The sequence below is a fragment of the Physeter macrocephalus genome, chromosome 4, assembly GCF_002837175.3.
Source record: "Physeter macrocephalus isolate SW-GA chromosome 4, ASM283717v5, whole genome shotgun sequence".
In the NCBI taxonomy this organism is placed as follows: domain Eukaryota; kingdom Metazoa; phylum Chordata; class Mammalia; order Artiodactyla; family Physeteridae; genus Physeter; species Physeter macrocephalus.
In genome coordinates, this window is record NC_041217.1 from 50,823,449 (window position 1) to 50,833,130 (window position 9,682).

The following is a 9,682-nucleotide window of genomic DNA, read 5'->3' on the forward strand; positions in this document are numbered from 1 at the left end:
CATGTACCGGAAAAAAAAAAAAAAAAAAACTAAAAATAGAATTACCATATGACCCAGCAATCCCACTATTAAGCATATACCCAGAGAAAACCATAATTCTAAAAGACACATGCACCCCAGTGTTCATTGCAGCACTATTTACAGTAGCCAGGACATGGAAGCAACCTAAATGCCCATCGACAGATGAACGGATAAAGAAGATGTGGTACCTATATACGATGGAATATTACTCAGCCATAAAAAGGAATGAAATTGGGTCATTTGTAGAGACGTTGATGGATCTAGAGACTGTCATACAGAGTGAAGTAAGTCAGAAAGAGAAAAACAAATATCATATATTAATGCATATATGTAGAACCTAGAAAAATGGTACAGATGAACCAGTTTGCAGGGCAGAAATTGAGACACAGATGTAGAGAACAAACGTATGGACACCAAGGGGGGAAAGTGGCGGGGGAGGGGTGGTGGTGGTGTGATGAATTGGGAGATTGGGATTTACATATACACACTAATATGTATAAAATGGATAACTAATAAGAACCTGTGGTATAAAAAAATAAATAAATAAAATTCAAAAAAGAAAAAAAGCGAAGGGAGGTGAAGACCGAGATAAGAATACAGTGAGTAAGAAGGTAGGGACTTCCTGCAGTTTAATACCAAGAGCAATATTTTAGTCCTGAGCCCCCTTCTCCGTTTTCCTTTTCTTCTTTTTTGCCAGCTGCTAGGACAGGCCTCCTTCTTGGCTTTTCCCTGCCAATTCTTTCTACCTCCAACTGGGAAGTACAGCCACTGATCTACTGTAAAACAGAACTCAGTCCCACAGTTTTCTCACTACCTATGCCTGCTCCTATGATGAACAGAACATCTTTCTGAGGTTTCCTAAATTTATTTTTGCTGCATCTCTTGAAAGTTACTTGTATACATCGTAACACTTTACCCCAAACATATCAGCCAAATATATATTCTTCAAAGTGAAGAGACTTAATATCAGTACTATTAAATAAATGTATATAGACCATATTCAGATTTCCCTGACTTCCCCAAAAGGTTCGTTATAGCTTTCTTCTCCCAGATGAGGAGCCAATCCAGATTTACACACAGCACTGAGTTTCATGTATCTTTAGCCTTTTTTGTCTTCCATGATATTGCTATTTTTTAAGAGTCTGAACCAGCTGCTTTATACAATACCTTTCAATTTGCATTTGTCTGATTGTTTCCTCACCTACAGAGTGTTCTTGCCAAAAATGATTAATCATGATTAGAATCAGGTTAAATATTTGACAAGAGCAACATACAGGTGACATGTCGTTTACAATTCATCCCATGACAGCAGTTTGTCCCATCATGATAGGAGTCAGGACTTAGTAAAAGCAGTATCTCCAGGTTTCCTCTTTGTAATTAATAAGTAAACTGTGGATTAGATTGTGTGAATATTGTTCCTAGTAGTTTTTCATCTAATGATTTTAACATCCACTGATGATTCTTGACTGAATTATTATTATAGTGGTTGTAAAGTCTAAACTTTTAAAAATTACTAAAAACAGTGAGATAATAGGCAAACTTGGGGAAAAAAATAATGGTGAATTATAATTCTTAAACTAAAACAAAAAACTCACAATAAAATTTACATCAGGTATTCTCTACAACAGTAATAAAATGCCAGTCAGAGAACTTTTTGTTATCATCAGCAAAGAAAACCTGCGCCAGAATGAAAATCAAAGCATTGCTTCCTTCACTGAGAATGTCTTACACAAAAAAAAGTCAGCTGAACTAAACAGTTGTGCTTAATGACATTATTATTTGCATTTGGGTTCAAGCTCTACATCTCCTCACAGCTGAGTAACAAACATTTCCTAGACAGGCGACTTGTCCAGGGGACCACACTGTGAAATACGCTTCTTCTCTCTATAACCATATTTCATCTTTTCTTTTTAAACCCTACTCTCTCTACTTTTAATTCCAGGGCTGATGCTCCAAAGTCCTTCCTTCTATAACTAAGGTTCCCTATTGTATGCAATTTCTCTCTTTTCACTTAGACAAGGTAAGAGGAAATAAGGCCTCAAATGATAAGAGGTAATCTCTGAATTATAAGTAAAAAAATCTAGGAGGGCAAAATCTTTTTATGTATTCAGGAAAGAAGTAGACTCAGTATCTATTTTTTCTCCCTTCTGCCCAACAGGGTATTATACGCACTTCTTCACCATGGTGCAGGTGGGGAAGGAACAGAAGGGCACTAGAAATGAGCAGATAAAATTGGGAAGGGGAGAAGAGTAAAAAAATGCGGATTTACCCTGCTCTTCTACCTTCCCATCCTCCTGGCCTTCTTCCAAAGATCCCTCCAGAGGAGAGAAGTGGTGACCCATTAGGGGCTGTATGACAGGGAAGGAAAATTCCAACCAACAGCTCTTTTGGTCACTCTCTAAGAAGCAATTCATATGTAAGGAATGTGTGTCTGTTGTGAACTACTTATATACCAACATCATGGCATAAGAATCCTTTAGGAGATTTATCTAAAATCGGATTCTTTTAATCTCTCTCCCAACTGCCTATCATTAGCACAGTCTACAGCAGAAAGAGATTAATAGAAAACTAATTCTTTAATCTGCTCACTACTTGCTAATTCCTAAACGCCTAAGCCATTTACAACAACCACATTAGATCCCAAGAATTTCTTACCATTTTTGCTTTCCTTCAAAGTCAAGGAAGCTTGGTTTAGGAGTATTGCAATTTCCAACTTTGACCTAAATCAAGCGGGAGGGGGGTAAAATCAAGAACTTATTTTTCAGAGAAATGTCAGAGAAACTTCTAATTTTTAAATCTATTATGTATACTTCATAACTATAGGTTAGAAAATATCTGCATCATATAAAATAACAAAATTTAACATGCTTTGAAAAAGCAAACCAAAAAACAAACTTTAAATACAGGCTGCTTTGGCTTACTGCATAAAAAACTGTTATCTAACAGTGGAATACATTAAAAAAAAAAAAAAGGAACAAAGTGCATTCCTAAATTAGTGGACAAATTATATATATAAAACAAATTATAAATATAGATTATGCAATCCTTATTACCGTTTGTAATGTAGAAGAATTTTTAAACATGCAATAAACAAGCTTTAAAGTACAGTTTATCAGAATTCATCATACCATCTGTCTGTGCTGATTCTCATAACACTATCAGCATTTTATCTCTCTCAAATTCCAGGGTAAAGCACACTATTTTTAACGTGCCCTATTATGAAACTAGTCAGTATAAATTTAGATGCTAAAAGCCACACAAAAAAAATTTCAAGGTTTCTCAATAACATTAATTCTATTTATTCCACAATAATCTTCTCTTGTTTGTGCTCAATACTCATTTTTAATCCTCAAACACTTGTAGTTAAACTACACAGTAATTATTTTCATTGTGAATAAGCGTAAGTGAAATTCACACAAGTGCAGAATTCACTACACAGCTCGATTCCCACTGCCAGCAGTAATCTCGCTTTCTGATGAACCCTCACAGCACTTACTCTATACCTCTCGGATGGCACTTTTCACTTTTACCTTGTGTTAGCAAGGTTTGTGTAGTCTCATCTTGCTATTAGAATATAGCCTCTAAGAAACCATTCTTAAGTCGCTCATTGCACATAACATAGTGTCTAACTTAAGGCAGTAAAAAAATGTTTGTTGCATATAGAATGAATACATTAGGCACGTGTTCAACAAAATACCTATTTTCCCTAAAGCTAAATATCACAATCTGGACCCCACCTACTTCTCAAAGACTTTCCCACTACCTCCTTCTACTCTTACACACTTGCATTTTGCTAAAATCAAACTGATGGTCTACTCACTAACTAGACTGATCTACTCACTGCATTTAGAATTTTTATTCTATTTTGCTCATGTTATTTCCCTCACGTAGAAAGACTTCTCTGCTCTCAGCTTTTCAAAATGCTAAATCTCCTGGCAGTCCCACTCAAGGTTCAAATTCTAAGAACCCTTTCCATCTACAATTATCTCATCCATCTCTGAGTTCCTAACAACCATCATCTCTATCATTTGCTTAGCCATTAATCACATGGCCCTCTAGCTGTTATTAAAATGTACATTTACACAGGGGCAGCCCTGTTATGATGGGACGGGGGAAGAAATGATGAAAGAGCAGGAGCTGATTTCTTGAACAATCACCATAAACCAAAAGTTTCACATATGTATGTCAAATGAGCCACACAACAATCCTGTTAGGCTTGCCATTACAATTTCAACTTTGTTATTCTATCAAAGATGCTATTTTTAATACTGCCACAGAATTCTGATAAAAACAAAATATTTAGAAGAGATTGATAAACACTGTGTGCCCTAACATATCTAAGTAAGCATAATCTTATTCTCTAATTCTCTAATAATTATTCTCCAATAACGAGGAATTTTATTTCCAGAAACAGAATATCTCCAACCACACTAAAGTCAAGAGGGTGAAGAACACACGCCTCTTCCAGACTATCTGGATGAAGTATTCTTGAGACAGAATGGTTGCCAGCTGACAGGTGACTATAGTTCACTGATGACTCAAATATCAGATATTTAATAATGATGATGCTAATATCAATAAAGATATATCATAGAAAGAAAAACAACGTTTTTAGGAAATCTGGAGAAAATTAGTCTTATACTGCCCAGAGAATCATTAGTCAGCCATGTTACTGGTCCAAGCACAATGCTCAATAAATTCTTGTTAAATAACTGAAAGTCTCATTTTAATGTTATTAGGACAGGATAAATAACCAAAGAGAAAACAGATATCTAGGACTTTTGCATGAAAACAAATTCTGAGGCCAATTCAGGCGTATTTTCATTCAACACTATAACTTATACCATTTGTTCCTACCAGCTATGTCTCTCAGGTCACTTTAACAGATATTCATCAATCTTCAAAAGAAAGTTCATCTCTACTTAGTATATTCAGTTTAAGAATAGAGGGACCCCACTTTTTTTTTTTTTTTAAAGAATACAGGGGGAAACAGATACCAAGAGGCATAAAATGGGCTGTTATCCTGAACTTCATTCCTTCCAGTGTTCCAAAGAGCTGGAGTTTTCCTGAACTGTTATTTAACTCTCATGAGCGATTTTGCACATGTTTAAATCTAAACACCTCAAGTAACTTTGTAAGTCTCTTGATGTCAAGTGTCATGATGCTTTTGCTTCTCTGCATCCCCCACAGGCATAACACCCAAGTGTTTTGCCGTAAAAGATGCTGAACAAGTATTTGTCGATTATGATAAAGCAATTATTTTTCTAACCCAATTACTCTGAGGATAAATTAAAGATATCTCATATGACACTATTATTATTATTTCCATACTTCCAGGTAATCTTTGGAGCCTTAGAGTCAGGAGCTACAATCTAGTTCTAGTTCTGTATGACCCTAGGCAAGTTATCTACTCTCTCCGGGTTTCCATATTCCTAAGAGAAGGGCATTATTTCATCTGGTATTTTCTAGCTCTAAAATTTTTATAACTGTATCTAACACAAGCATATGCAGCCAAAACACAAGTCTAAGATATTTAGAGTTTTAAAAAATCACAATAATAAAAGTAGTAATACTTTATTTTGCATTGCATCGCCCTCTTTATTACAATCATATTATACTCAGCAATGTTTTTTTTAACATTACTACATTTACTTCCAAACGACCCTCTGGCAAGAGTGAACGATAAATCTTGCTTTGTAAATGTTCTGAAGCTGGTGAAAGCGTTAAGTGCAAGGCCACTGAGCAAGTCAGAGAAGACACAGAAAAACTGTCATTCAGGGTCAGCTAAATATCACTCCTAGGATAGCAGACAGGTCCTTTCCATGTCCATAATGATGCTAATCCTTAGCAGATGATTAAAAAACAACACACACACATACAAACTTCATTACACCTAGCCATTAATCAAGCACGTTTACTATATGTTTTTTGGAGGAAAGAGAAGGCCTGTGGTCGCTCTCCCGCATCCACCCCTTCCCTGCGACTTTACCTGCTTGTACCGGGCATACAGGTACAAGAGCTGCTCCCTGCTGGCCCCTTGAACCAGGCCTCGGAAATGCGCGGCAGCCTTCTCAAACAGCTCTGTCAGGCTCCTGGACGCCTCGGTCTCCGGGCTCTGGAGGGATTCCACATCCACGGAGTCGTCCCCCGAGCTCAGCTCTCCGCCGCTGTCGCCCGTAGCGGCTCCCGCAGGGAGGAATGGCGAAGCCATGTGACTGCCTATCTTCTTCAGACGGGGTGTGACGCCGGCTTGGGGGCCTGGCCCACCAGTCTCGGTCTTAAGCCCGAGCTCAAGTCGGACCCAAGCTCACTTCCTCGCGCTCCTCGCTTAACTCTGCCTCCCTCTCTCCCCCTGCCCTCCCTGAGCGTGCGTGGCGTCCGCCACCCTCTGCAGCTATTCCCCCCGCCCCGCCCGCGCCCGGTCTCTTCCGGCTACCCCTGGCTAACAGCGTCCTCGGGATAGGCCGGGTCCCTCCAGCGGCGCGGCCGGGGTCTGCGAGAAGCACGTCAGGAAGTCCTGGAGAGAGAGAGAGAGAGGCGGGGCGGCGTGAGCGCGGAGCGGCGTGAGCCGCAGAGCACGCGCCCGGAGCTACGGCTGGCGGCCTCTTTCTCACTGGGCGGGGGAAGCGTGGGTGGCCCTTCGTTGGGCACCGCCCCTATGTTGCGGGACTCATGAGACCGCGCTGGGGGAACGCTGCTTGGAGAAACAGTCTTCAGTCGTTGAGGTGTCTGTTAATCGTTTCGTTGAAAATACTAGGCCATCGGGGGTGGGGGAAGGAGGCCGTCTATTTGGTAGTGTAGCGATAGAAGCGGAGTCGTGGGAAACTTGGAGCTGAGGACGAAGGTTCCGCCTGCGCCCGCCTCCCAAGGTTATGTGTCCCTAGCGCCCCAAATGGGCCTCGGATACCTGCATCCGTTGCTGGAGAGTTTGGTTCTAACTTGAATAGTGAATGAAAATTTGGGAGATGGGGCCTTCAGCGCCCAAATTGTGTGATTGGTCCAATCTCTCCGTGTCTTGCTTTGCATGCGTGCGTGGCCCCCATCTCGCTGAGCTTTATGGGACCCCACCCACACCCCAGGGCCCTTAGCACGGTGCCTCTTCCCAGCTCAGCCATTGCCACTGTGCTTTGGCAGACCCTGAAAAGTGAAAACAAAAATGTACCACATAGTTCTGCCCTGAAGGAACTCGGAAAACTGCAGAAACTATAACGTGATTGTGATAGTGTCAAAGAAAATAGTCAATAACCAATGTGTAATAGGAGTAGAGGAGAAGACTTCCTTGGTGGCACAGTGCTTAAGAATCTGCCTGCCAATGCAGGGACACGGGTTCGAGCCCTGGTCCGGGAAGATCCCACATACCACGGAGCAACTAAGCCTGTGCGCCACCACTACTGAAGCCGGCGGGCCTAGAGCCCATGCTCCGCAACAAGAGAAGCCACCGCAATGAGAAGCCTGCACACCAAAACGAAGACCCAATGCAGCCAAAGATAAATAAATAAATAAATTTAAAAAGAAAAAAAGAATAGAGGAGAGTTTTATTTGAGCCAAAATTAGGACTATAGTCCAGGAGTTAGCCTCTTGGCAGCTCCGAGGAACTGCTCTGGAGAAGCATGGTTTTCAGCACAATTTTATGTTCTTTCAGAAGAAAGAACATCAAACCTGATAAGAGTACATTCCTTCAAGGTTAAAAACAAACAAACAAAAAAAACAGATTAGCGTGTACACAGCAAGTTAGTATGGCTTTGGCACCTAGGAAAGGAGCCTTATCATCAAAGGAGTACTAGCATTGATGTCCCAGAAAGGGAGACTTTTATCTCTGTCTTCAGAACGGACATTTTTTACTTCTGGACAGTGCACTCTTTTCTTCATTGGTTAGAGCAGATGTACAATGCATGTTGATGGGCTACAAGGCAGGCTGTTCTAGATAGCATAAAGTTCAAGCCAAATCAACATATAAGCTAGAGTGACTTCCCCATACCTCAATATGTGAACATTTCTTCCATCAATAGTTAAGTTTTACTGTGTGGTTATTATGTCCTAAGTGTTGTTAAAAACAACAACAACAACATTATATTCATTTAGTTCTCAAAACACTGTAATAAGCACCATCAGAATGGTACAAAGAAAGTGTTCTAAAGAATGGTTATTCACAGTTTTGGGTTAGGCTTTAGATAGGTGGACAGGGGAGAAGGGATAGGGTGTGAGAACAAAGAAAAGAGGCAGGAAGATGAGAAAGCTTGGATCAGGATTCAAAAAACATTCCTTGAGTATCCCAAATGTACCACTGTTAGTCCCTGCTCTCAGGGCACTCATGGTCCAGTCAAGGGATGGCTGATGAACAAAGTCTTGTCATTAAAAAGTGATAATAGTAACTTATTGATTCCCTTACTGTTTAAGGGAGTTAATCCTTACTGCTTAAGGTAGGTACAGTTATTTCCACTTTAGACCGGAAATCAGCACAGAGTGGTTAAGTAACTTGCCCAAGGCTGCACAGCTAATAAGTAGAGAAACAAGGGAAAAATCAAAGTTGTAAGTTGTTTTAGTCAGAAATTAGCCTGCATATGATGTAATGATAGACGATGAATCTGAATAGTAGACTGAAGGGAAAGTACATGGACCTTTATATATCTGTGGAATTTTTATTAGAAATGGGAATTAAGTATTATCAACAGTTTTTTCAGCAGCCCTGGAGATTATGTTTTTTCTACTTTAATCTTTTAAAGGAAATATTAATAAAGTTTCTATTTCAATGAATTATATGAACAACGATATTAATAAATTAATTATGTTTTTTCTACTTTAATCTTTTAAAGGAAATATTAATAAAGTTTCTATTTCAATGAATTATATGAACAACAATATTAATAATAGGAACTTAATGAATTATATTAACAAACACTAATAAATTAATATAAATTTTAATGTGTTATGTTAATAGATTTCCTAATGTTGAATTACACTTCTATTCCTGGAATAAACTCACTATGGTCTTGGTCCTGCTTTTTTGTTTGTTTGTTTTTTAATTATTTCTAGGTTCAGTTTGTTAATATTTTCTTTAGTATCTCTACAGCCCTAATTAAAGATGACTGACAGTTTTCCTTTTTGTTCTGTCCTTTCTCAATTTTGTGTCAGGGTAATAGTAGACCTGTAGAATATATTTAGAAGTTTTCACCTTTTTCTGTATTCTGCAACAGTATAAATAACATGGGAATAGAGCAAGCACAAATCTCATGGCTGGTGGGAGTGTAAATTGATACAACCACTTTGGGAAAATGTTTGGTACTATTTACTAAAGGTAAACATGAGCAATTCTACTTCTACCCAGCAAGAATGTATATATACATTCATCCAAAGACACGTATAAGAACATTCACAGCAGCACTATTCCTGATCTCCCCAAACTGGAAACACCCAAATAGCCATCAACAGTAATAACAATAAACTGTAGTGTGTTTACACAATAGAATACTATTCAGCAGCAAGAATGAACTAATTTACAATCAGACACAACATATGAATGAATCTCATAAACAATGTAGAGCCCAGGAAACCTGACAACAAAGAGCTAATTCTGTATGTTTCCATTCAGTTACAGCTCAAAGTCAGGCAAAATGAATCTATGATGTTAGAAGTCAGGATAGCGAGTAGTCTTGGGGTTAGT

At 39.0% G+C, this 9,682-nt stretch overlaps 1 protein-coding gene across 8 annotated transcripts in view; it reads right to left on the reverse strand.

The window, feature by feature from the left end:
- The window catches only part of ACBD6 (acyl-CoA binding domain containing 6), a 222,636-nt gene extending 216,093 nt beyond the window's left edge, over positions 1 to 6,543 (reverse strand). The window contains exons 1-2 of one of the 8 annotated variants that reach the window (XR_003679439.2): positions 6,011 to 6,384; positions 2,677 to 2,741 (exon numbers count right to left, since the gene is read on the reverse strand). Coding sequence is in view for 7 of the 8 variants with exons in the window: in XM_024133640.3 (XP_023989408.1) it covers positions 2,677 to 2,741; positions 6,011 to 6,232 (287 nt within the window). In the remaining variant the exon portion in view is untranslated. Of the gene's footprint in view, positions 1 to 2,676; positions 2,742 to 6,010 lie in introns of all 8 variants that reach the window. The other 7 variants (XM_024133640.3, XM_028488606.2, XM_055084189.1 and 4 more) reach the window with 7 other exon arrangements.
- Positions 6,544 to 9,682: the final 3,139 nt, after the last annotated feature.